General features: G+C 41.8%; 1 protein-coding gene across 1 annotated transcript in view; it reads right to left on the bottom strand.

Annotated features, from left to right (window-relative positions):
- Positions 1 to 27723, bottom strand: part of DCN (decorin) — a 309316-nt gene that overhangs the window by 148343 nt on the left and 133250 nt on the right. Inside the window, exon 3 of the mRNA XM_086919558.1 lies at positions 15690 to 15802. Within this exon, the coding sequence (XP_086775684.1) occupies positions 15690 to 15802 (113 nt within the window). The remainder of the gene's footprint in view (positions 1 to 15689; positions 15803 to 27723) is intronic.

Below are 27723 nucleotides of genomic sequence, written 5' to 3' on the forward strand. Positions count from 1 at the left end.
CTGAAATGTTTGATTATAATAAATATCAGTTTCAAAGGGACTCAGAGAGATTTATTTTTCCATTTTCCATTCCAACAATTGTTACCAGCATTGATTGGTAACACAGGGTACTGAACACATTTGAGGACAGAATATACTAAAACATTTTATTTCCTTTGAAAACAGAAAATAAGACAATACTTTAATATTGTACACATCAAACATATGTTTTTTGTGTACACTAGCATCTTTCTGCCATCAGTTGAGAATATGTCATTAATTAGAAAACTTGGCTCCATTTGAAGTAAACACTTTCTAATTTGGAGCCAAAGCATGCACATACTCGATTATGTATTTTTTTTAAATATGCGGCTGTAAATTAATCACAGATACAAAATTAAGTATTCAAATCCTCAGAAGACATGGCAAAAGAAAATTGCACAGACAAATGCCACGCTTTTTAAAAGAGAAAGAATTGTCTTCCTCTTTTTGTGTATGCACAAGGGCAAGGTTTGCCCTTATTGGGTGTTTATTTTGGCTTGCTTATCTAGGGGAACAGAAAAAAGTAAATACACATAGAAATAATTTCATTATTCGTTATTTCTTCACTAGGTCACTCTTTAGTTGTTTGATGAATATTTGACAGGGGTACAGGAGTGACTGTTCCCGCCCTAACTCTCTAGTTGATATTTTTGGAGTAATATTCACATCACTGGTCTGCCGGAATCGACAACTATGGGCAATATGGAAGTGTTCATGGAAAGGTTGTTGGTGTCGCCCCTGGGCTGGGACACCTCTGATATGTTTGTGGTGGAGCGTACTCACCACCCCCTGGGCCCCAGGCCTCCTCCTGCCACTCCGTCTCGCCTGTAATAGCCAAACTATTGAACTACAGAAATAGAGATGCTGCGCTGAAACAGGCCACAGAGAAATGTGAGCTGCGATTTGAGGGCTCCTGGATCTCTCCCTTTCTAGACTTTACCATGAGAGTGCAGGAGGCGAGACGTCAATTTGCCCCCCTGAAGCGTTGGCTCCGTGAAATAACTTGGAATATGTAATGCTGCACCTGGCCAGGCTGCGGGTCAACATGAACAGGAAATCAAACATCTTTACTGACCCAAAAGCACTACAGAAGGCCCTTAAATAATCTGACAAGGCTGGGCAAGGGGGGGGGGGGAGGGCACTAAGGGTTGAAGGGAGTGGTTGGTGGAGACCTCGAGGTATGGGAATGAAGTTGATACCTACTGACTCACAACATGTATTTAAAGGTATGCCGAATATCTTTTGATTTATCAGATCTGCATCTGATGTGGCACGAGGAGGATTGCAGCCTAATTCCGATGAAGAACTCACCATAGACTTGAGTGAATTCAGGAGAGTGTGAATTCAGTCAGATGTTGAAAATTAGCACAGACATTACATACTGCTGATTTACCTTGGCCTGGCTGGATGGCCCCTCAGGAAGTGATAGTGGGACTACCTTGACTTGTATATGCACCCAGAACATAAGGCGCCCAGTGATGGAGGTAAATGATGTGCTGATGGCTACAACTTGTTATTGTTTCTATTGTTCGTGTTGATCTAAGCAGTGAGCAGGTAACATCCGCCTCTGCGTGTTACCCACTGTATGACGATTTGCCTCGAAAGTTCTTTACTGTATAATGTTGGCAAGGTTGCCCTAGATTTAAATTGTGGGGGGAGGATGGGGAATTATGTCTATGCTTTGTTGGGGGTTTGCATATCGTGGGTGAGGGGGATCTTTGGGGGATTTATTTTTGATTCCACAGTGACAGTGTATATATGTTACCTACTTAACACTCATACTGAATTTTCCGTCATGGGAGATTTTTTAAAGCACATAAACGACATCCACAGCGTGTCACTAGGTAGCTCAGGCTGGTATGTCACAGAGACACAGCAATAAGATTTGTCTATTGACATGGAATATCAGGGGCCTAAATGACTTTTAGAAGCTATGAAAGGTAGTGGCGCATTTCACCAGGCATGAGATTGATGTTGCTTTCCAGCAGGAGTCCCACCTTCCTATGGACAGTAGGATACTTGATCGCAGATTTCTCCATGGGTCCTTTTAACTAAGGGTGTTGTCACCAGGGTTAACCCTAAATCAGGGATACAGTGGGAGGCGCTTGAAACAGACACAGAGGGGAGATTTGCCATCTCTAATTGCAGGTGGAAGGGAGTGAACTTCTTGGCAGTTAATATATACGGACCTAACTTTGATAATCCAAAGTTCTATCAGGTGCTGTTTGAGCGATTAACAAATGTTTCCTCTGTACCGCAAATATGGGGCGGTGATCTGAATTGTGTGCTTCACCCAGCATTAGACCGCTCTGGGGCCCCTGTAGGTGCCCCTGTGCAGCGGCCAAAGTCATTGTAGATACTGCAGTCTAGTGCAACATGTTAGGTGTGTGGTGAATGCGGGTGCCAACGGTTGGAGGATTTACCCACTATTTGGCTCCGCATGACCTCCACATCAGAACTGACTACTGGTGTGTTTCTAGACAGATGTTCCCCTAGATAAGGATCTGTATGATACATTACTGCTCCCTGTCAGACCACTCCCCAATAATGTTAGATATTGAGTGCTCACAGATAGGTCCTGGCCCTATTGCTTGGCATTTTCCGACTTATTCCATGCTTGATAGGGTGTTTAGGTCCGAAATGTCCGAAGACATAGAAAGCTTCTTTGACATTATTATTGGATCTGTTGCCAGATTTTCTACTGTATAGGAGTCATTCAAAGTCTATATACGGGGGATAGCGACGGCCATACATTCCGGGGTCCTCTGCTCTATTGGGCAGAGGCTAGCCGGATTGGAAAGACGACTGAAGGATTTAGAGAGAGAGGCCTTAGTGGGAGGGAATGCCCAGGTAACGGACGAACTCAAAGCCACTCTGAAAGAATATCATGAGTTAGCAGACAGCGCGATTAAGCATATGGGGAAATATACAGTAGCCAAAGCATATGGGGAGGGAGAGAGGGTGGGTGCAATCCTGGCGGCATTGCTGAGAGACAGGAAGAATCTAGGATGTGTGACTAAGTTGAGTACAGAGGGGGGTGAACAGTTGAGAGACCCAGATGCAATTGCAGACAGATTTCATCAGTATTACTCAGACCTCTTCGGATCTAGAACGACTGCAGAGGAGCCAGCAATTCAAGAATATCTGGAGCATATTAAGATGCCGTGGCTGACTGATGAACACAGGGAATATTTAATGAGGCCATTGGATGCTGAAGAGATACTTGAGGCACGTAAAACTATACGATTAGGTAGTGCCCCAGGGCAGGACGGCCTCACTGTTTTCTTTCATAAATAATTCAAAGGAGCTGTTCATACCAAACCTTGTCACGTTGTTTGAGGAAACGGGAAAGGACAGGAGAATACCCCCACCAGGAGGGAAGCTGTGATAGTCACAGTACTAAAGCCAAACAAACCCCCCAATGAATGCTCATCTTATAGGCCTCTATCACTTATTAATGGTGACACTAAACCTTTTGCAAAGATCTTGGCTAATAGATTATCTCTGTTGGTTCCACTCCTGGTGGGCCAGGAACAGTCAGGATTTGTACCGGGCAATAACCTATCCCGCCAGTTGCGAACTGTGTTTTGGGCCATACAACACTTAAAAAGAGTGGTCAAGGCTGCTGCAGTCTTCCTCAATGCAGAGAAGTCCTTTGACGCAGTGGAGTGGCCTTGCATGCAGGTAGTACTGAGACGGCTGGGAGCGGGAGAGATGTTTTTACAGTTGGTGTTGGTTTTATGCAATTCCCCCACAGCCAGGATTAGAGTTGGTGATATAGTGACTGCGCCCATTACGATACCTAGGGGCACCCAGCAAGGATGCCCATTCTCGCCTGGGCTGAATTCCCTAGTAGCCGAACCTTTGGCCTGTGCGCTAATGGGAGTAGCATGGGATACCTGGGAATCCGCTTCCCAAGATATAATCTCATAGTATCAGCGTACATGGATGATACTCTTCTGTACATCATAGATCTGGAGAATAATTAGTCCCCTGTCTTGGGAGAAGAAGTGTGATGTGGGGCTCTTTCTGGCCTTAAAATGAACCGGGCAAAGTCAACTATTTTCCCACTCACCGTAGCTATGAAGCCTATAGAAATGGAATTCCCATTAATATGGACCCCCGACCCTGTACGTTACTTGTGGATACAGGTGCACACAGACTCTGAGTTGGTCTTAAGTGAAAACTATGGCAAGGCAATTGCAAAATTAGAAGATGACTTAGATAAATGGATCCATCATCCATTGTCCCTTATGGGCCGCATATCCCTCATGAAGATGGTGGTGCACCCTAAGTTTTTGTTTTTGTTTATGAATATTCCAATGGTACTTCCCGCTCATATCTTCAAGATTAATCGCTCATTGTTGTTGAGGTTGGCCTGGGCAGTGAAACACTCACAAGTTAAGTGGAATATTCTTACACTACCTTACACTATGGGAGGACTTGGTGCTCCAGATTTGGAGTTACACTACTGGGTGGCGCAAAGATCGCATGCCTATCACTGGGGACACGAACAAGCTGGACTCCTGCACCTGCAGATAGAAACGGTTGCGGTGGCACCCTCCCCTCTCCCAGAATTGCTGTTCCATGCCCCGTCCAGACGGTCAGGATCTTTAGATTCAGTTAACTTTGTCACACACGCATGGAAAAACCTGCTTAAATGATAGATGGGTGCTGTCCTATACTCTCCACTGATTCCGGTGGAATGGTGCTATTGGCTACCAATAGGCTGCACGACGGAGGTGGTACGGGCTTTGGCGTCAGTCAACATTACTACAATAGGAAATCTCTTCTCTGATGGCAAAGTACAAGAGTGGGCTGAGATTGAGGCAGACGGTCATGACTACACACTGCTTGTAAGATTTCACTACTATTGAGTAAGACATGCACTCCAAGAGCTGCTAGTTGAGAATAAGCTGAAGCCCCCAGCGGTAGCTTTCCTCTCGTTGATACTATGAGCGGGTGCACCCAGTAAGAAGGCTTCCAACATCTCCAGCATAACGAAAGAAGATAGCAGGAATCACTACACTAGAGCCAGGCTGAGTTGGCAGAATGACTTGGGAGTGGTGCTGGACGATGCCACGTGGTGATACTGCTGAGAGATCACATCACATGTTTCATTAAACGGGAGGCATCGTTCAAGCTTCTTAATAGAATATATTACAATCCCAAAAAGGCTATGCCGTTACAGGTTGCGAGACTGCAGCATGTAAGAGCTGAAAATTTAGTCTGGCAGGGTTTTTACATGTCGTTTGGGAGTGTCCAGTGGTCATCACATTCTGGGAATCAATATTTCCTATACTGAGTGATATGGAGGGATTTCCGTTGACATGCCACCCACTGGTGGCACTGCTAGGATGAACTAAACGACTGGGCAAAGACGTGAGGCGATTGATAGACATGGGCTTTCTGTTAGCGAATCATAGGGTGGTGATAAGGTGGGCCTGAGGGTCTGCACCCACCATTGCTGAGTGGTCCAAAGACATGGTTAGAGCTATACAGTGAGCTTCTGCCTCCCCTCTCCCCCGAACCGTCCTAACAGCTTCTGGGGCCTTTATCAGAGTTATTTAGCAACAAAGGCGGCTGATGGTGCAGATTTACCTTGGTTGTGCAGACTGGGTTTGTGGCCTCTCAATACAATGAGAGCTGAAGGCTATCCTGAGAACATTGGTATAGGTTGATCTTCTATTCATGACTGGCACTGTGAGCAGCAGAACTAATATAGAGTGCTGTATACTGTTCTACATGTTTGACTGCAGATATATTACTATGTTCTCCCACAGGATTGTGCAAACATGATGTGCAAATTCTTTATGACCGAACTGTACACTTAACGCTGGAATACCACTGTGATAGTTCCTGTTTTCTTTTTTGCATTGGAAAATGAATAAATAAATAAGAAAAAAGAAATCTTGCAGCCTGGACCAACAAAATCCTCGCAGATACTTTCCTAGCTTCCTGGTTGAAACCAAGTTCTTGCCCACCTGTTATTCAGCAGGTAGACAGATTCCATAGCCTAGCACCCGGTGATGCATATTTTTTCACCAAGCACTCTACAGACTTTGACCAATTCTACAGGCTTTAGCCAGGTAGGTGAATCCTAATTTGTTTACAAAATATCCCCAGGTTGAGATACAAAAGTGTTGATGCTTTTAGCAATAAAGTATTTTCATCAGCCAACCAGGCACTATTGGGCCAATATACAGGTACCTCTTGGGACATGGCAAGCAAGTCCTTTCGTTGGTCCTGGAGGATATTAGGGCCTTTTTAACTCAGACAACCCATGTTGGACAGGATGGAGCTAAGTAAGCCATCAGTGCAGACTCTGGTACCACGGACATCTGTGGCATAGCACATGGTACCAAATTTGTGCTTCGCAGACATGCCTGGATAAGAGCAACCAGGTTTTCCAGCACCGCTGATGGACTTTCTATTTGATGGGTGTGTCCTCTTCAGACAGAAGGTGAACTCTGTTCTCCACTAGTTTAAATATTGCAAGCTATAGCACATTCCTTGAGTCTGTGAAGTCATTTCCCCATAAGTTCAAAACATTTAGAGTAGGAGTGGGCAGAACTCGTGTAGTGAAACTCCATGGAATTCTGCGGAGATACATAAAAACTCAGGAAGATTCTGCAGTTTCACCTATGGGCAGAAATATGCATGTAATGCTTCTAGTACTTCAATTTAGTGAGAGGAGTGCAAGCAATGCTGAAATGTCAGCGCGGCGGTAAGATCATGTGTCTATTTGAGTTGATTTTGTTGCTGGTAGCAAATCTTCTCGAGAAGCAGCCCACTAACCGCTCGCGCCTCCGGCATTAACAAATGGTGCCAGAAGATGTCAAATCTCACTCACTGTCACATTTCAGAACACTTGTGGGAAAAAATTTCACCACATGGCGATTGGCAGAATTTGGCTGGAACTCAGTATTACAAGAAGAACGCAGAGATGCCAAATTACAACAATTGTGTGGGTGGAAAGAAACCTTCCGTCCACCCCCAATTTAGAGGCTACTGCAAGGTCTGACATCAAGGCAGCAACATTCTTCCCAGTTAGTGAGGTAGCAACAACCAGTCTCTCAGGGATGTAAAACCAGCAGTGCACAGGCCAATAGGGGCACCAGCCCTACTATTCCTTTTCCCAAGCTAACTGCTTTAGTTTCTCCACAGAGGCTCAAGCATGACCAGAGGGGAAAGAATTCAACACTTACTCCCAGGTTTGCAACCCATCACATCCACTCTTGCAGATTTTGGGTTTTGGGTCTTAAAGATTGCTCAAAAAGACTACGCCCTACCTTTACTGTCCTCCCTGCTCAAAATTCATGCTGAACTAGAACAAATTCTGGAGGAGCATCTGTTCATCTTGTTACAGGAGGTATACTTTTTGATTTTTAAAGGTGCAATAGAACGGGTACCAGATTTGAAGACATGTGGCAATTGTTCCGCTATTTTCTCATCTCAAAAACAATTAACACTCCAGGCCTATCTTGGATCTTTGACCCCAGAATGCCTAACTGGGAAGGACAGATTCAAAATGTTTCTCATCATCTAAGAACCTTTCTGCCCTGTACCCGGGACACTGGATGGTGTTCTTGAACTTATGGGATGCATATTTTCAAATACCCATCCTGCAATTGCACAGGCGTTTTCTGCAGATCGAGGTGGGCCAGAAGCATTTTCAGTTTGCTTTCCTTCAGCCTCACCCGCACCACTAGGATGTTAACAAATGGGAAAGTGGTAGTCAATGCTCATTTTCGGCGGTCAGGAGTTCATGTATTTCTGTGCCTTGATAACTGGCTGCTGAATTGGGGGTCATTGCACTCTGAATGTAGGTGAAAAGCCTAACATCAGTGGGGTTTACCATAAACAAGCTGAAATCTCATTGGATTCAATCACAGAGAATTACATTCATTGGAGTGATGCTGCACACAGTGGAGTTCAAGGTATTCCATCTTCTGCAATGAACCTAGGACATTTAGTTTGTAATCCTGACTTTTCAAGCCGATTCTGGACCCCAGTGATGGTGTCTCCGAGGCGTCTTGGTCTGTTAGCCTTATTTATCCTCTTTGTGAACTATGCCAGGTGCCACATGCAAGCCCTGAACTAGAATCTAAAGTCCCAGTGGGCCCAGCATCACGGCCACCTTGACAAAACCCTCCAGGTCTTGGAGGCGAGGACTAAGATCTGTAGTGGTGACTGACCAATTTGTCCTGCGGCAGTACATTTCCATGCATGGAAACTGAGGAGAGGCAATTGACTACATGTAAGTTGCCATCTGAAGTGGTCGATGTCATCTTTTCCGCCACATGCCCATATACGCTGGATGCTAAGACAATTTTGCAATGTAATGTGGTGCCCGGGACATTGACATCTTGCAAGTGAAGCTGTTGGTTAGCGTCATATTTGTCCCACCGTGAAACATTATTTGTCATCCTTACTTAAATCAACTGTTGTATGAGGTTTATTAAAGGTTTGACACACATGCTCCCTTCTAAACCATTTGTGATGCTCCATGGTATCTTTACTTCGCCCCTGACATATCTCATGTGTGTTCCTTTCGATCATCCACATGGTTGTTTGCTGTGTCTCCAGACTCTGAAAAGAGTCTTTCTCATTGCAATTATGTCGCTTCATGTGTAAACTGTAGGCACTGTCAGAGCGATTGACATACACTGCCTCTGGCTCGGGGGCCTTCTAGCCGAATGTTGTGATGCACTTCCATACTCGGCAGTTCATGGATTTAGGCCCAGATCTCTGTACTGGGGGTAAATGTTTAACAATGACATGCATTGTTCTTTTTGCCTTTGTCACCCCGAGTGGGATGTGTATGCCCAGACGTGAGTCCCGTGCTCACCATGCCACAGATTCAAGCTAGCCTGCTGATAAGGGTGATACCCCAAAACTTGTCCCAGGATAGTTGTTTCCGATCCAGGGAGGACCTTGCCTGGCAGTTCAAGTTGGACTTTTCCCATGGGGCGTAGTGTCGAGACTGATTCGCACATGGCTGCATTTAAACTGGAATGGCATGGTGGGCAAGGAAAATTATGGATTTAGCCCCAGCTCTCTGTACTGGGGGTTAATGTTTGACATTGCTCAGCATTCCGTTAATCAATTATTCTTTTTGCACTCTACAAGCATTCTTTTCTCCCCCTACCCTCAAAAGAGGAGTAGAGAGTCCATTGGTTGGGCCCTAAAAGGGCTTTAATATTTACGTTGATAATACCAAGGAGCATCTAGAGAATGATCAGCTCTTAATGGCGTTTTCTGGATCAAAGAAATAGAAAGCTGTGCAGAAGAGAACTCTTTTAAGGTGGGAAGTCCTCTGCATCAAGCTCTGATACAAGGTAGCCTAGAAGCAATCCCGAAAGGTGTGTCTTCCCATTCCACAAGGGCCACAATGACTGTGTTGGTGTGGTGGATAAATGTTCTTGATATCTGCCAAGCTGTATAGTGGGTTTCAGTGCAATCATTCGGGAATCACCTTTGCCTTGAGGTCTAGATTCAGCAAGATGGACAATACATCTGCTTGGTTCTGGAAGACATTTTGTATGAGCCCACTCCACAGACCATCCACGTTTGGAAGGTGCTGCTTGGGTATTTATTGCAAGATAAGAAATCTGCAATTAGAAGTATTAATTATAAGAACAAGTCATTTACCTTCAGCAGTGCTCTTTCTGGTGTATACTTTATTTAACCACAGTTTCCTCATTGGCCTTGCACTTCTCCGTTCTGTGGAGTGGCCTTTTTTAGGTTTCGGCTCCCGTCCCACTGCGTAAGCAGTGGGTGGGCGGAGCCGAAATCTTTTGTTAGTAGTAGGGGGCCTGAACATGCCCCTCTTCTCCATTGGCTGGCCTCGTAAATGCTGGCCAGCCATTGGAGGAGAGGAGCGTCACTGAGTTCAGGGCCCGCCTTGACGCGATTCGGGGGCGTTTTTCTCTCTTTTTTTAAGCCCCGCCCCTTTTCTAGCACCGGTGTTCTACACATCTGCTGCACCGGCGCACGTCACACATCGATGTTTTTTCAAATGTACTGTGTCTGTACTCAGTGCGTGCAGGCGCAGCGTGTTCACTGTGTGTCAGTCACGGCGGTTAAGTAGTTGCGACTGTGTGAGACTCTTTAATAACCAAGCCTGCCCTGAGGCTGAGATCAAGTGCAAGAGAAGATTAAGATATGAATCAATATATGTTTCATGGCGGCCGCGGTCCTTAGTTCACACTAAAGTGCAGTGTTTGACTGTTGCAGAGAGTGTTGCCACTTTCCGGTGGGTGTGCCGCGGGACACAAACACTTTGGGCGGGCTTGATGTTGGTTCTGATGGGGGGGAGGGGCTGTGCACACAGTGGATGACAGCGTGCGCAGATTTTTTCACAAGGCCACGCCCGACCATAACCACTGCGGCTCCCCACGTCCGTCCATGAATCATCATCGTAGCTCAAGTCAGCCGCTGCCCGACCTGACCGACGACGACATTTGAGCCTGGCCACTGTGGGCAGGGCAGCCTGTGCAGTCATTGATCACAGCCAGTAAGTAGTACAGTGTGGTAACAAGAAGCACCAGGCCGCAGCTAGCCGCCTAATTGTCAATAAGATCAAGTCTACTTTTTTACGTGGTTTTCACTTTTATTTCCGGTTAGCTTTTTCAATAACTTGTCGGCATTCTACACGTCAAGATGCTTGTAACATGCAAGAGGTTGGCATTACTTCGACCCTGCTGCATGGTGTTGACATTCCTTCTGCTTTTCCCGCCGCGCATTTAAACCCTACACTCGAGGCACTGTGTAATTGAAACCTACGGGAAGATTGTCGCAATACGGTGACTGTATTTCTAGCTGAATGTTTGCTTTAGGATTGGCATGTGCAATAATAAAAAAGCATTTGACATAAGCTTTGATGCAAGCAACTTTTTTTGGGGAATTAACTAATGCGCTGAATATTCGCAAACTTTCAATCAATAAAATAAAGTCAAGCTAACAGTTCATTTGCAGATGTGTGTCTGTGCACCAGGACTGGCTGCGTTGTAATCTCGTGTTGATAAGAGATAGCGTTCTTATCCGCGCGGCGTAAGGGGCGCCCCACTTTGAAGTCTCCAGGACTGAGGATGCATGCGGGGTCAGGGTCAGCACGCGAGGTCACCTCTTCTGAAGTTATCCATGGAGTCATAGGTGCTTCGGAGGCTCCTGGACAAACTTCCATCCGAACCCCTCCCTTTGACCCTCTCCCTGTGACCTATGAACAGAATGTCTGTTTGATTAGCTAAAATGTTTGCACGAGTCTCCCACAATCGGGCCTGATCTTTAAAAAAGGAAGTGTGCCAGTTTGTATATAAGTGTGCTTGCAGTACATTTCCGACCTTTTAAAATTCTCACAGATGATTCTCTGAGTACTCCTGATGCTCCCAGACTTGTAGTTGCCCAGCAGTAATTTTAGATTTCTTTTGTGCATTCCAAGTTCCTCCCTTGCAAAGGCATTGTATGGCCTTTCGCATCCCATGATGCAAGAGGTGTATATTTATTCACGTGTAACGTTTTCACAATAATGCAACAACTCCCTCGGCAGTCAAGGATGTGTGTGATCGGAGCAGGGGACCCTGCAGTCCCTCCCTCTGCCTTTTCTCTGTTTCCCCGATTTTCCTCCGGAGGAAGCGGAGGGGGCTCTGACGCTCGCTTTGTCTCTGAACTTTCCCTTTCTCTGCCCCATCACTTGCTTTCTCCTATACGCTCCTTGCGACCTGCTGTCCACCCTGCTCACTCGGCCCTCACCCCAGACCTCACAGGATTTCTCAGATTTCGGTTTCTTTCATGGCTAATCTTTCTCTGCTCCTCTTTACTCAGTATTCCCCCATTTCCACCTCAAATGTCACTTGTCTCTTACACCCACGTCTCTTGCTCCTCCCGTCTCTCGTCCAGTTTTCACCCTTCACTGCTTGTGTGCCTTCTTATATTCGATTGTCCTTTTCGTAACCGATAGGCTTCTTTTTCTCTTCACCCCTTCTCTTTTTCCTACATTCTTAGCTCTTTTCTCCTTTCCCTCTTTTGCTCTATTTCTCTCTTTTCTCCCCCCCTTATCTCCTTTCAATTTTCATTATTATATTGCACTGTCCCTCTTTTTCTCTTTCCCGGCACCCTTTTGTTCTTTTCTTTTGTTGCCCCTTCTCCGCATTCCCTTTTTCCTTCGAATACTTCCCGTCTCTTTTCTATTTACTTGCCTCCATTTCCTTCCATCCCATCTTTCTTGCCCTCTTTCTTTCTCCACTTTTCATTCTTTCTCGCCTTGTTCTTTTCTTTCCTTCTTCACCAGCTTTCTTTTCTTTGTGCAGATGTATTTCAAAATCCTTCACAGGATGTGGTCACGTTGCTTTTTAGCATCTTTTGATTTTTGTGTAAGTAAAATTGTTAGTTTGACTAGACCAAGCAGCAGCAGATGCACATCTTCCCGGAGCTGGCTGACTGCCCCGTACAGGTCTCTGCAGTCCTTTCTCATGCTGGAGGCTGCCTTAGGGAGCGGTGAAGAGCTTCTGTATAGACTTTGCATGGGACCTCCGGGTGACCTAGGACTGCCATCAGTGCATTTTGGGCCCTCGCCAGTCACCTTAAAGTGCTTCCTCATTTCCTTCTCAGTTTCCCTGTTGGGTATGCCTCCTGGCGCCCTCTGTGAACCCCATTTTGCTTGAGGCTTTTGGTACTTTATTTTCAAAAAAACAAAAAATTTAAAAAATGCCATTTGCAATGCCAATAGCTCTAACTTTAACAAAGCCGAGACCATTGCATTGTAAATGCTTGTTTAATATTGTAAAAAAGGCCCAAGTTCGTGATTGGCACATTGTCGACAGCAATTGTTCATGCTCTGTGTTTGAAGCTGCAGAAAGGGAAAGAGGCATGAAACTGATGTCAGCTGGCAGTGGTGGCCGTGGTATGCAAAACATCCAATGCAGTATCGAGCCGGTGCACAGCTTCTCCACATGACCTATGGGCTTGCAGGAGCACAGGTACAGAATTCTCTGGATCCAGTCAGGCACGTGGACTGCATTCTGAGGGGAGTAATCTGCAGTTATATAGTGCAGTACATAGTAAAAGTCGTCTGTAAACTCAAGGAATCTTTTACTCAAACCCTATTTTGGCCATCCAACTCTGACAAAGAATTTAAATATTGAGACAAAATGCTGCTGACAGTAATATGGGAAACGTTTTGATCCGGTCTAAGACTGATAGGTTACAACATGCTATTTCTCCTGAAGGGCTTTGATCAGAACAATGCAGCTTTAAAAAGGGAAATTCTGGTAATGAAACTCACATTGTTGCTTGGTGAATGTCGCGGAACAACATATTGAAAGGAAAGTAGGCATAGATTGTCTGAACCTAACTTCACATCTATGTACCTTGACAATATAAATGTATCATCAAGGCACATAGATGTGGAGTTAAGAGTTGTAAATCTATACATCTCTATATGCGCTTACCTTTCAAAATGCTGTCCCTTAATATTTGGTCAATGGTATTAGATATTCTTGTACTTGATACTCCAGAGTATAAAGCTTTGACTGGATTCAGTACAAGATATTTGATAACTGAAATTTCCAATGTTGGCTAAAGAAGTGTGCTTGGGAATTGTAAAGAAATGACGTTGTTAAATTTGGAATGATCTCAAAATGTAACACAGTTTGTTGAATTATGGCGAGTTCCATTTAAGCCAGAGTGGAGTTTACTTTACTTGTTTTAACTTTTCAATTACATATAGGCCTTATCATTGTGGTGCTATCACGGTAAATCAGAATCCATTTTACGACTAGACATTGTGGTACATTATGCCTTAAGATTTCAGTCTGATACCACAATGTGTCACACTGCTGCATCTGACTATTTCCTTTGTATAGATAATGGCACATGCATACCAGGCAAACATATGGAAGTAAGGCAACTGTAGGGACATTATACTGCTCATCGAAGTGGTAAAACATCACTCTGACCTCTGCTTGAGAAGTCCAAATTATGATGTTTGGACATCCTTAATCATCAAAAGTTGAAATAGTTGTTTTGTAAAATACCAATTATGATTTAAATTGAATTAGTACTTATTGACTGCATCATATGCTGATCATTATCAATAGGTTCTAAAATAGGATGCACTAGAAACGTAAAGTGTAAAATGTATTGAAACACATAAAAGAACAGAGTACTGCAATTAGGTCACAAAGTGAAGAAAAAAGAACTTCAGGAAGATAAGGTTGTGTGGCTGGTAAACATTTTAAGTGTGGATTTCTAAGACCTTCCTTGAGCTGATCCACAAGTGTGAGTGAAGCAAGCAGGCCTTACTTCCTATGCCTTGTTGAATGGGGGATCCCTTGTGTCAAACTCAGGAAATAAAAAAACAGTAGCATTGTGCATTTTGCAGCACCATGCGCATAAATTGGTTCAAAACAAGGAAGATTTGAAGAGGCATTAATGATAATTAAAGTACATGTATGGTGTGACAGGCAACCCTACCCTTCCCACTAACTGTTCTCAAGAAACTTTGAAACAATGGTGGCAAGACAGCGTATTTGTTATTACAGGTTCGTTCCACTGAAACAGATTAAAAAACTGTATGTAATAAAATAATTTGATGAAGAGCTATTTGTATAAAAGGCAGCTAGGAAATTGTGGTTTCGAAGTCACGGGACCTTTGACTATCCAATTGTATTCATACAATCTTCACATAATATTTCCATCTTGAGGTGCAGATCATAGGTCAGCTGTTGAACATAGAATCTACTTTGAATGTGTAGATGGGAAACAAATCTGCTCTCACAATCACAGGTCAGAAACAACAGTGCTAGACACATCTTAATCGCCATTCTGCACTGCTGCTATTCAATTCGGCAAAGGGGGTCACAGGGTCATACAACACGTTACAGCAGGCCTCGGGCCTCAAACAGAAATAGATATATAATATCAAAATATATTATGAAATGCCTACAAATAAGTAAGGAAATAAACATATCACTAAGCGGTCCCTGATTGCAACGAACCAAAATTAGCAAAGCATCATCTAGACTCAGGAAGCATTATGGCTCAAATATCTGCTTTTAATGTACTTTAGATAGGTAATCATTCTGTCTAAAACATTTGATTGCCAGTTTCAGGAGATGCAGACATTTCACCGTGAAATCCAAAGTTTACATTTCGAATTATTAGGTTTCCTTGCCGTACATGTATAATTTCCAGAAAAATATTTTGTGAGGAAATACCAAACTTTCGTTTTTGGCAAGTACGTTTTTCGTCCCCAAACATCAAATTCATCAAGCAACTACAACCACTTCTGCACACCGTCCCTACTAGAGAATTAGCAACATACAATGAGTCTAACAAAGTCTATTCTACTCTATGTATTCTATTTATAAGTGTGCACATCTCTATTGGTAAATGAAACCTAATTCACCCTGGTATGTCACTGAACCTTGAAAATAGTCGAGTAAATTCAAAAATTCAAATAAATGGTAGTTGCAGGAATTCTGCAACTACCATTTATTATTTCTTGGCTTCTGGTTCATTGTGAAGGACATTTTTCGATATTGGTATCTGCACTTACTTAGGGTCATGCCTTTTGCATCCCCTTTACATCCATGGCTGTTCTTGATTGCTACTAAGATGTATCTGAATTGTTACCTTGAATACAAATAAAAGTACTGTTAACTTACATGAAGATTCTTGAGGTTCTTGAAATCGCCTTCTTTAATTTCAGTGATTTTGTTGTTCTGTAGGTCAAGCAGAGTAGTGTCTGAGGGTATATCCTTTGGCACATTTTCTAACCCTAAAATAGAAGAAAAATGGAGTAAAGTGTTCATTTCCTCATTAATGCAGTTCAATTGATTATTAATTACAGTAACATCTGTGGCTTGGTAACGTATCTCAATTTAACTCAACGTGTAATTCATTCTGAAATGTTAACATAAAACCAGCATCATGATATAGTGCGGTGCCATTTTCTCTAAACCATGGTATTACTGGCTCACACCCAATTGTTATATTTAATTTACTTGTAGGTCCCTAGTAAAGTGGCACTACCCTGGCTCAAGGTCTGAAAGTAAAATATTGCTTGGTTGCATACAGTAGTCATTGTGCCACCCGTTTATGTATTCTTTTAAACATGTCTCTGGCCTGCCAGAACATTCTGTATGTACTGTTTTAAACTTTCATTTCACCCTGGCAAAGGTTACCTTTTACCAGGCCCAAACCTCAGGGTGCAATGTATTTAAAAAGATGGACATGGACTTGTAAGTTTTACATGTCCTGGTAGTGAAAAACTATTACATTTATTTTGTCACTACTGCAATTCCTACCTCTCCCATATGATAACATTGGAGTTACCTTATTGCATTTTATACATGTAACTTCTAAATGTGAACAGGTAACTGGATTTGTAATGGAAAATCCAAACGTATGGTAAAAAAAGTAAGATTTGAAACTACAATTTAAAAACTCCACTTTTAGTAGGATACTATTATTTTACCTTAGCAATTTGGTGTCTGCAGCCTGTCTCTGGGTCATATGACTGGCTGCCATTCACAGTTGGGCTTTGTATATTTCTCCTAGACAGCCACACACAATGGGAGTCTTAGGTGTGACTGAATGGGTCATCACTGGCAGGATGGGAGGGAGGAGCTGAGGACAGCCCTGCTGACACCTGAATAGGACATGTCCTGCCAATACACAAAGGGATGCATTCCCCCTGTAGTTAGTCTGGGGCCAGTACCAAGAAGGCAGGGCATCTGTGCATTTCAAGGCATGCCTCTAGAAGCTTCTCTCACTTCAAAGGCACAACTGGGTATGAATATTGGACCTCAGACATCAACTCTTTAGTACACTTCTGGGTCCGTAGATACTCTACCAGGAAGAAGGGCTGCTGTGCTGCTGAAAAGGCTGTCACACTGTGATGAAACTGCTGTACTGACCTGCTGCCTGCTGCCCTCTTTCCTGGGTGAGAAGAGAACTGCACCTTCTACTGCACCCTTGAGCCCAGGACAGCAGAGTGACTCCAAGGGCTAGTCTACTGACCTCCTGATCTGAGCCTCATGGCCAAAAAATGCTCCTCAGCATGCTGCACCAGCCGCTGGACCTGACTGAAGTGAGTTCCTGACCCCCAAGTTGTACTCCACAACTCCTGGACCCTTGGGGGCACATAAAGCTGTGTATTTAAGTATTGGGTACTTTGTGACTGTGAACAGGCCAGTTCGCACCAAGACCTCGCTGCTTGCACTGTGATTCAATGTGAAACTCTGGCAGCCACCTCTCCATGCTACAGCATTGACTGCTAGTGGGGAACACTAACGTGAAGCACCAACGATGCCCATTCGCGATGACTACAGAATCTTCACACTTTGCTGGCAGACTCCTGTGATGCTCTCCCTGCTCCTCTTGGCCTCCTCCACAATGAACAAGACTGTTTTATTTTTTTACTCTGTTTATTTACAGTTTAGTAAAAAAAAAACAGGTACATACCATATTGGTGCACTTATATTTCAATAGAATAAATAAGCATATCACCTTCCAGTGTTTCCTACAGGGCTCCCCTCCAATACACCACATTACCCGAGATTTGTGAAGGACCCAGATGGGCCTGACAGAGCCCCAACAGCCCAGGAGAAACAAAATCATCACATTCCAAACCCCTTGAGGCTTTTCCGTGGCCCCAAGATTTTTATCCATTTTTGGGGGCAACCCCGTCCATCATGAACCACACTCTCAGTCAACATACACCAATCCATGTTGCGCTTCCATCACCTAATTGGAGCGGTTTCTCTGCCCCCCGCCCCTATGATCTTACAATGTTAAATTTAGCTCCCACCATTATTCCCAATCTTTACCATATTTGTGTCATGCGATTCAGGTCTTTTGTTGAGGAGACACCATTTTGCACCAATTGGAAACCTGCCCATATGGCCATCTGCCCCAGGGACGCCAAGGCCTACACCCAGTTGGACTCATCATCCCCCAGCTCCTTAGGGTCTTAGGTCCATTGCTCCCTCAAGTGTTGTAGTGCATTGGTGCATTGTTGAGGAACTTTTTATGTGTCAGGGTGGTCACTTTCTGAGACATATAATCATCTAAAAGGTGATCATCTGGGTCCGAGGACTTGGAGAGTTCCATTCCCTTTTGCAATACTGCCCTGAGTGCATGACGTATTTGGATGTAACGGTAAACCTCAGCGGGGGCTAGTTGATAGTCACGTTGGCGGTCTGTCCAAAGGGCAACGTCCACATGAGCCCAAAGGCCTCTATCTCGGGAGAGGCCAATTAAGTCCCATTTATCAAATCCTAACTGCATAACCAGTGCCTCAATATGCCATGAAGGTATACCTTGTGTGATTTTGCCCCGTCTCCCCAGGGCTTTCAGAGCTATATGACAAAGAGTAATCACAGCGGCTGTAGGGCCAAGGAGGAGCTCTTTCTATGGGAGCCTTAGAAACCAACGTGGTAACCGGACAGTTGTATAATGAATCTATCCATGTGACACACAGGTTGGTCTCTGGGGAAATAAACCCAACCATGATGGTGGTAAGTTGTGCTATCTGGTAGTATTTTTGAATGTCAGGCAAGGTTATCCCCCCATCAGACCACCCTGATGAGTTTGAGTAAAGCAATCCTAGCTGGGCCCCCATCTCAGGGCAGTGTCCTATGTTCTGTATCAATGGCTTAAAAATTGCAAGCTGGCACTGGGCAGGATGTGTTCTGCAGAACATACAAAATATGGGGAAGGGTCATCATTTTAAAAAGAGCCTCTCCAGCAAGAAGAGACAAGGACAGGGACCTACAGTGTTCAACATCGTGCCTCAGCATATACGAACAAGACTCTTGGCACAGATTTGAGAAGCTAAACCTCAGCGGGCCTAACCTAGTGACTGTAGCCCATCTGCACTCCATCGTGGTTGGACTGAAAGTGTGACTTTGACCTGGTCAGCCGCAATCAGATTGCCTAGATGGAACATTGGGCTTTTTGGTGCAATTGCCACTAAAATCTTCAAAGGTTCATAGCTTGGGTTCTACAGATTGGTGTTTTCTCATTTTGGTCTTGTTCTATTCATTACATTTTGCTCATTTTTCTAACTTGTGTGGGATCCTTTATGAATTGTGTTTACCATTTTATTACTGTTTGAAGTGTTGCACAAATACTTTACATATTATCTGTAATTTGAGTGCTCTGTGACAAGCTACCAGAGGGTTGAGCACAGGTTAATTTGAGGTTAGCTTGAGCTTCACCCTTAAAAAGATTGTGGTTTCTGCTTGACGAAGGCTCACAACCTAGTCAACCAACAACCCAATTTCTCATTACATTCTATCATGGTACTGGTCATTGTGCTCTTTTGTGCTCTTGATCTACTGATGTAGCAAACCAAACCAACTAGCAACTAAGAAAAAAATGGAGTCTGTCTCTGGCAGTTTATTTATTTCCAGAAGCATGCACCAGTGGGAGGTCTCAACCTAACTGGATGACTTGAGACCGACAGTTCGATGTTCCTTCACCCAGCTGCATCAACCGAGGATGTCTCCCACACTGTGAGGACCTCAGCATGGGCATTTACACAGAATCATATTTTGACAGATGTCTAGAAGGCAGTGTCCACTGTGAAAACTTCACCCAATATCTCGATAATCCACAATTAAAGAACGGTCAAACTATTTGTGCTTAAAATCAAACTGATCTGAACTAGCGGCGATATGTTTGGTGTTCAAACATTTGAATGATTAATAATTAAACAGAAAATGTATTAATGTAATATGTAAGAAGTCACTGATTTTATTTCAAATATCTGTTAGCACACCATAACCACAAACCTCGACTCTTAGTGAAAGCGCAGCATCAACATACAAATCTAAAAATAATAATCTAATATATTTAGTCATTGCCTTGCCATTTATTTATTTCAATTGACAGATCACGGTCCTATGTTATAAACAGGGCCGGATTGGCCATAGCGGGCACCAGGCAATCCCCCAGTTTTGGGCCCCTGGGTGCCGTTTTTGTTACAGGGCCATTTTTGCAGAATCGGCCCTGTAACAAAATCGTCCGAAAAACGGCCCCGGCAAAATAGCTCGGCGGTACCTCCAACCCCCCCCCCCCCCCCCGAGTGGGGAGGGAGGGCCTGCCAAGCACTTTGCCAGGGCTGGTTGTGGTTTCCAGTCCGGCCCTGGTTAAAAAATCAAGGTAAAAGAGTTACAATGCCCATTAGGAATCACTAACATCACCTTTTCAATATTACTTATACAAACATGTTAATAATTTTCTGTGAACTATATATTAATGTAGTAGTCATTTTTCTATTAAACTCACATCAATAAAATAGGTCATATGAAATACAATTTTCAGTTTGTTTAACACTTTGGCAAGGATTGACCAGACATCCATAACTTTAGAAGGAATGTATGACAATCTGTTTGTCTATGCCACACGTGCATCAATTTGATTCCTCTCTCAAAATGATTTACCTATGCATTTTCATGAAAACTTGTCACAATTTTTTGCAATTTGAGCTTGATCTAATGAGATATTTTTTGTTAAATGAATACCCATAATGTAGATATGTTGTGAAAATTACTTTATATTACATACAATTCCCTGGTGCTCAAAATAATATCTGGGATCAAAATGCTTAAAGCAATATCAATATGACTGGCATCTATAAAACTTGCACCAGGAGCTAAAAATACATTTGGTCAAGCATGCTTTTAGGAATCGATTCTGATGTCATTTGGAAGACCTCCAAATCGGATTTGGCTTTCCCAGATCCGATTTGTAACCCTTGTTTCCGACCGAATCGTACACCGATCCCAATGACCAAGTACGAGGTTTACATCGTGTACATGTAGTTTGAATCGTTTCTGGGACCCGAACCTGTCTGTACAACTCGTTCATAGCCAAACCGTGCCATGCAATGGAGCCGAATTCCGACCAAGCGTTTTATAGTTGCACATGTATAATAATGCAAAGGAGAAACAAATCAAACTTCAAAATACTTTACCTTCTTATGGTTTTAAATGGACGTGACAGGTATACGTGATTTATTATACTTGTCTTTGGTGAGTGAGAATACCATATAGTACATGTAGGTTACCTGATTACCCGGGTATTACGTCACAATATCAAGTTGGAAATGTCGACTACACTAATATCGAGTTATAAATATCGTGACACTGAAATATCAACAGCAAAAATGTTGTGGTCAAGAATATCGACTTTAAAGAAAGAAATATTGATTTTAGAAATATAGAAGTCATTAATATCGTTCGCAAAAATATAGTTGTTTAAAATATTGATTTTTTAATTGGTGTTATGTATTTTAGTACATTTTTTAAATGTTTGGGATGTATTTTTTGTATAAGCATTTTTTATGTTTTAACATGTATTACATGTTTTGTAGTTATTCATTTTTTTAATTACATTTGTGTTTTTTAGTTCCGTAGCAGGTTGTGAGTTTATAGTGGAATAGGGTGGGAAGTAATTTAATCATAATAAATCAATGAATTTATGAATTTATTATTATTTTTTTTAATTGAGATTTTTTAATGTTAATTGTGTCTTTAATTTTTGGGGGCGGATTTTAGGTGCGGTTTATGGGGTTTATAGGGGTAAAGGGTGGGAAGTACTTTATTTCTAATTAATTAATAATTCGTTGGTAATTAATATTAATTAATTGACATTTAATTATTGTAATTGTGCAATTAATTTTATGTGTGAATTGGGGGTTTTATAGGGGTAAAGGGTGGAAAGTAATTCATTTTTTTAATTGATTAATTAGTTGTTAATTAATATTAATTAATTGACAATTAAACATACATTGTGTAATTAGTTTTAGTTGCAGATTTCTAGATTTTTTAGGAGTAAAGGGAGGGAAGTAATCAATTGATAATTAATTAGTGTAATTGTTTAGTTATTTTTTGGGTGTGTGGGTTTTGGGTTTATAGGTGTGAAGGGTAGGAAGTATGTTAATTTTACTTACTTTATAATTAGTTGTTAAATACTGTTAGTTATTTAATTGAAAACTTTTTTAATTGTGTAATTCTATTTTTACAGTTTGATTTTCGTGTTGGTTGTGGGGATTATAGGTGTAAAGGGTGGGAAGTTAATTACATTTTATGTGTTTTATTTGTTTTTAAATTAATATTAGTATAATTGATCATTAATTATGTTAATTATGCAACAACAACAAAATTTGGAGGTGGGTTGAGAGTTGTGTGGTGCTATAGAACAGGAAGTAAATAAACTGAATTGGTGTAATATTTAATGTTTTTGTAAATAAATACATACTAAATAATTTTTTTTTAAATTGTTTGAAAAATATTTTTTCATTTATTTTAATATAATATTTGTAGATATGTGTGATATGTATTTAATATTATAATATTTTTTTATTTACTTTAAAAAATATACATTTTTATTTTGTTGATGACATTTTGTTTATTTTTAGTACTTTTTAGCCCTCTGCAATCCAACACTTTCCCTATTGATGCACTCACTGGAGTAAGAATAGTAAATGTTGTCCCGCCGCTATCCAACACTTTCCCTGTTGATGCAGTGACTATGGTGGGGATAGTACATTTTATGCCTCTGCTAATCAACACTTTCCCTACTTTTACACTCACTGGAGTAGGAAAAGTAATTATACCCTTCCCCTATCCAATACTTTCCCTACTGTTGCAGTCATAGGAGTGTGAATAGTAATTTTTACCCCTGCCCTATCCAACGTTTTCCTTACTGTTGCACTGACTGGAGTGGGATTAGTAAATGTTATTCATCCGATATCCAACACTTTTCCTACTGTTGCACTCATTGAATTGGGAATAGTAATTTTCACCCTTCCGCTATCCAACACTTCCCCTACTGTTTCACTCACTGGAGTGGGAATAGTAATTTTTCCCCCTCCACTATCCAACACTTTCCCTACTGTTGCACTAATTGGAGTAGGAATAGTAATTTTACCCCTCCTCTGTCCAACACGTCCCCTACTGATGCACTCACTGGACTGGGAAATTTAAGTGTAAAGATTTTTTAATAGTTTAATGTTTTAATCTATATTTGAATGTTTTTATATATATATATATATATATATTCACTGAAAAAACATAGGTTTTAGGGGTGTTATAGTTAGCTACACATTTTACTCGTATCAAACAATGATGTCATCAGTGATGTCATTTGAGATGTCTTCAGTGATGTCATCAGTGATGTCACTGACCATGTCATAAATGATGTAATATGTGACATCATCAGCAGAGGATTGCGGGCGCGCGAGTTATAGTTAGTACAACTAACTATAACGGGGGAATCCCAATGGTTTTATATGAGTGAAATGTGTAGCTAACTATAAAACCCCTAAAACCTATGGTTTTTTCAGTGAATTTCAAAGGTTTTTTAAATGCTAATTCCTAACTATAACATGTCTGTAACCTATGGTTTTTTCAGTGAATTTCAAAGATTTTTTAAATGCTAATTTGTAAATATTTTTATTGGTTTTTTTATATTTCCTAACTAAGTTTTTAAAATCTTTTTATTTTTACATGTTATTTTTTGAATTACAATACACATTTTTTTAAATTAATTTTTTTAACATAAAAATATATATTTTTTCATTATTTTATATTACTTTTATAATTTTTTTCATTTTTTTGCAGTTGCGCACCCTATGAACACCATACTGATTTACAGCGCGAAACGTGTGTGCCATTTTATGGTCGCTGTCTAGGATCCTCAAAGGGTATGCGACAGGTACAATTTTTCCCACTTGGTTGCTATGCGACTTGTGCGGGCCGCCTTGTGCATACGCGAGATGTACGTATAATGCGGCATGACGGATGCGCGTTAGCGCGTTACTTCATATACATATCAGACGCAATGTGTGAGCGACTTCTGAGATTTTTTCAATGTTGAAAAACTTATTTATATATATTTAATATAAATATTAAGACAAGAGATTATCTGAGGTTATCATTTTAATAGTTTTCTTTAACTTTCTTAAAAATTACATCACTGTTATCCTATGGGTAGAAATTCACTTAGCAGGTAAATAGTGTTATCGTTACCTTTTCTTACTCAGTGGTGGATCCTGGATACAGCACTGAAGCATCTCCTCTGAACAGTTGAAAGAATGCAAATTACCAAAGAAGCGCGGAAGCCCACGTCTTTATTATTTTTTTAAATATTGCTAGAATGTGCGGATAATACGCGCACCCCGTAATTTTTCCTTGTGGGACCCCCTGAGGAGACCTAGAGGATCAGAGTGTGTCTACCCTCCCCCTTTTCACATTTTAATCACACACTTCACTCGCTTCTTCAGCCTCCCAAGACATAAAATGGCTGCCAACAGTTTCTAGTTTCGAATGTTGACAACCACTTGACAGCCAATTAGCCCTCAGCGCGTGATCGGAAGGGTGCGCTTATGGTACAATGACAATAAGCTGAGTATACGTTTTCAATTTTTTATTGGAAGTGGGCCGTGTGGCCCCCCCTCCCGTGCCCAATTCAGGGCACCGGGGTCCCCAACCCCCGGGGCATGGCTAATTATATATTATTATTTTATGGAGGAGGGCTGCAAAGCCCCCCTCCTGAAGCCACTTCAAGACCAGGGGGACATTCGAACTTTATCTATGTATGTACCCTGTAGGAGTTGCGTTCACTTTGCAAATGCATGTTTGTGGTAGCGCATGCGTGTTAATGTTATGCATGCACACAATACATTCCACCGTCTGGCTATGTACCCCTAACGTATTTCATTTTATTTGTGCATGTTCAATTACAACATGCCCAATCACAGCTCTCACACCCAGTGACATCATCCTCAACCAATCATCCTTCTGCAAAGCATTTATAAGCTGCCAACCTTCTTGAACTTTTCCTATTCCGCAGTCAAAGCCATTGAGAGTGCTCGTATCCACTTCTTCGTAGGTGATTACTTTTTTTAAGAGTAATTAAATTAATTGATTTGAACAATATTTAAATACCGGGTAAATGCAAATTTATGTTCGATTTGGCAATGCTGTTTTTAAGCACGCTTTCCTGCTTTTTTATATCGTTACAGTTGACTTCATAACTTTTGTTTCTGTGCAAATCACTTAATCCTAGTGCGTTTGTTTAATTTGCCAAGCGCCACGTGGCCGCTCCTACAGTAGTGTGCTACGTGCTGTTCAAGTGAATGCAATGTAGTTTTTCTTGTGTTAGTAGTGCGTCACGTGCCCCATGCATTGCAAAAGTAAAGTTTTCGGCAAAAGTGTATTTTAGCACGGTTTTCAGCTCTTATAACTTAAATATCTTGCCTTGGTAGTCGATGTTTCTGGGCAAATCACTTACTCCTGCCGCATATAATTTTTTAAGTAGTGCGTTTCGTGCTGCTTCCTCCCCATGCACTGCACATGTAATTGATTGGTCAATGTTGTATTTTAGCAAGATCTCCATGTTTTTTAATAACCTTAAATTTCATTTGCCCCCTGTTCTATCTCATTATACAGATATCTGATCCATGAGACCTACTGGTCGCCACAAGCTGTCCTGCCCATACACTATACCATGTGGTGGTGAACATCTCGACACACCAGATCCACTGACTGCTCTCCATAAGTTATCAGCTGAAAATTGCAATGGACCTAATGGAGTTATCAGGTTTGTCTTCAACATTTCATGATCGAAAACCATTCTGAGATAAGCATTTGTGTATTTCATGTGTTTGCAGACGGATAACTGTGTCATTGTCATGTTTTACTAGAATTCGTAGGCATTCTGAAATCAACCAAACGTAAAAAAAGCATGTCCTCCCGATTTTTTTGCCCAAAGATGTGATTTAAAAGTGAACAATGTATGAGTTATAATTTTTCTTGCTTCTATAAATATTTTTATAAAATATAAGTGCATTTTGATAGTCTTAGAGACGTTTCTTTCTGAAACCCATTTCTCATTTAAATGCTCGTTACACGTTTTCAGCCTGTACTTCAGGTACAAAGTAAAAATGTTTTAGTTTTTTTAAACTTGTCTTTAATTTTCCTTGCTATTTATTTTTGAATTTCTAGATTCTAGATTTCTAGATCCCCATTCTGAGGAAATACATACAACCCTATAAAGCCCCTAGAGTTCTCCGATCGGACAAGGAGTCCCTCATCACCGTGCCCAGATTCAAAAAAGCCCGCACTGGTGGAAGACGTTTCTCGATCCACACAGCGCGCCTATGGAACGCCCTTCCTCGAGATCTGAGGAAAGAATCAAACTACCTACGTTTCAGGAAACGACTCAAAACTCACTTGTTCCCTTAAAACAACTTTTAACCACTTTTATTTTTAATTGCTTCTGTCTAAAAGTGCTTCTGTCCAAAATTGCTGTTTCCCTCTTTTACTCCCGCCCCCACTGGTGTAGGGATTTTTTAGCGCTGGGATACCTCAGGGTGACTACGCGCTCTATACATTTTTTTAATAATAATAATAATAATAATAGATCATGGAAGTCCAAAAAGGGTTCTATCAGATCAAGCCCAGGAGTTTGTGAATGCTGTGAGTGACCAATCTCGGCCTAACATTTGTATAATGCAATACTATTTCCTATTTTGCTATCCAAATATACCCTCTGATGATTACTTTTCATCCCCAATCCTATTGAGAACAATTGTTTTTATGAACGTTGAAATTAAGATTTGACATATGCTCAACATATACATTTTTAACTCTTTTTTCAGTTACCACAATGTTACATAAGTCAGCAGCAAGTTACTAGCATTGAAGAAAGTATATCCTCCTTTTCCAGTTCATTTCACCAATGTCTCAAATATGGCATGAACTAGTTGTATGAAGCCAGAGAGATTCAAAAAATTTTAATGGACAACTTTAAGGTAAATACTCACAATAAGACTACTCAACGAAGTTAAAAAGTAACGGATATAAGTACTTGCGGGGTTTTCGGTGGCAGATAATCTCCAATTCACACTTGTACAGATAGGTCTGATACAGGGTACATCTCTGTATGTTATGTTACGTTATGTTATGTTATAAAAGTTTATATAGCGCACAGCTGCCCCAGCCAAGGGGCGCCCCGGCGCTAGCTGTCTATGTCCAAAGGAGGTTGCTGAAGATGCGGACTATAGGTGATATAACATAACTAACAGAAGAGGTGAGTTTTAATAGCTTTCCTGAAGGGTAAGAGATCCTTCATCCCACGAATCTGAGCTGGAAGTTCATTCCAAAGCTTTGCTGCAAGGTATCTGAATGAGCGACCGCCCATCCGACTCAATTTGATGTAAGGTATTGTGGCCAGATTCTGTCCCTCCGACCGTAGAGAGCGTCGAGGAACATAGGATGAAAGGAGTGGGCACAACATGGGGGGGACGCAAGTTTCAGAATTTTAAAAGCAAGGCACAGGGTTTTAAAATGAATCCTCTTTTCTACAAGGAGCCAATGTAGACTCCTGAGGGTAGTAGTGACAGATTTGTGGCGGGGAAGACCAGTCAGGGCTCTTGCGGCGGCATTTTGGACTCGCTGCAATCTAGCTTTCTCAGCTACGTTAGCTCCTAGCAGCAAGGAGCCAGCGTAGTCCAATCGCGAGAGAATAGCTGATTGTTTCACCAGTTGGCGAGTATGGTGGTCAAAATATTTTAAAATGGGTCGTAGGTTTCGTAAGATGCCAAAGCACGTAGCCGCTACTTTTTTAGCATGATGGACATAATTCAGTGCAGAATCTATCCTTACTCCTAGATTTTTGTATCAC

Source organism: Lissotriton vulgaris, chromosome 1_1 (assembly GCF_964263255.1).
Source record: "Lissotriton vulgaris chromosome 1_1, aLisVul1.2, whole genome shotgun sequence".
Classification (NCBI taxonomy): domain Eukaryota; kingdom Metazoa; phylum Chordata; class Amphibia; order Caudata; family Salamandridae; genus Lissotriton; species Lissotriton vulgaris.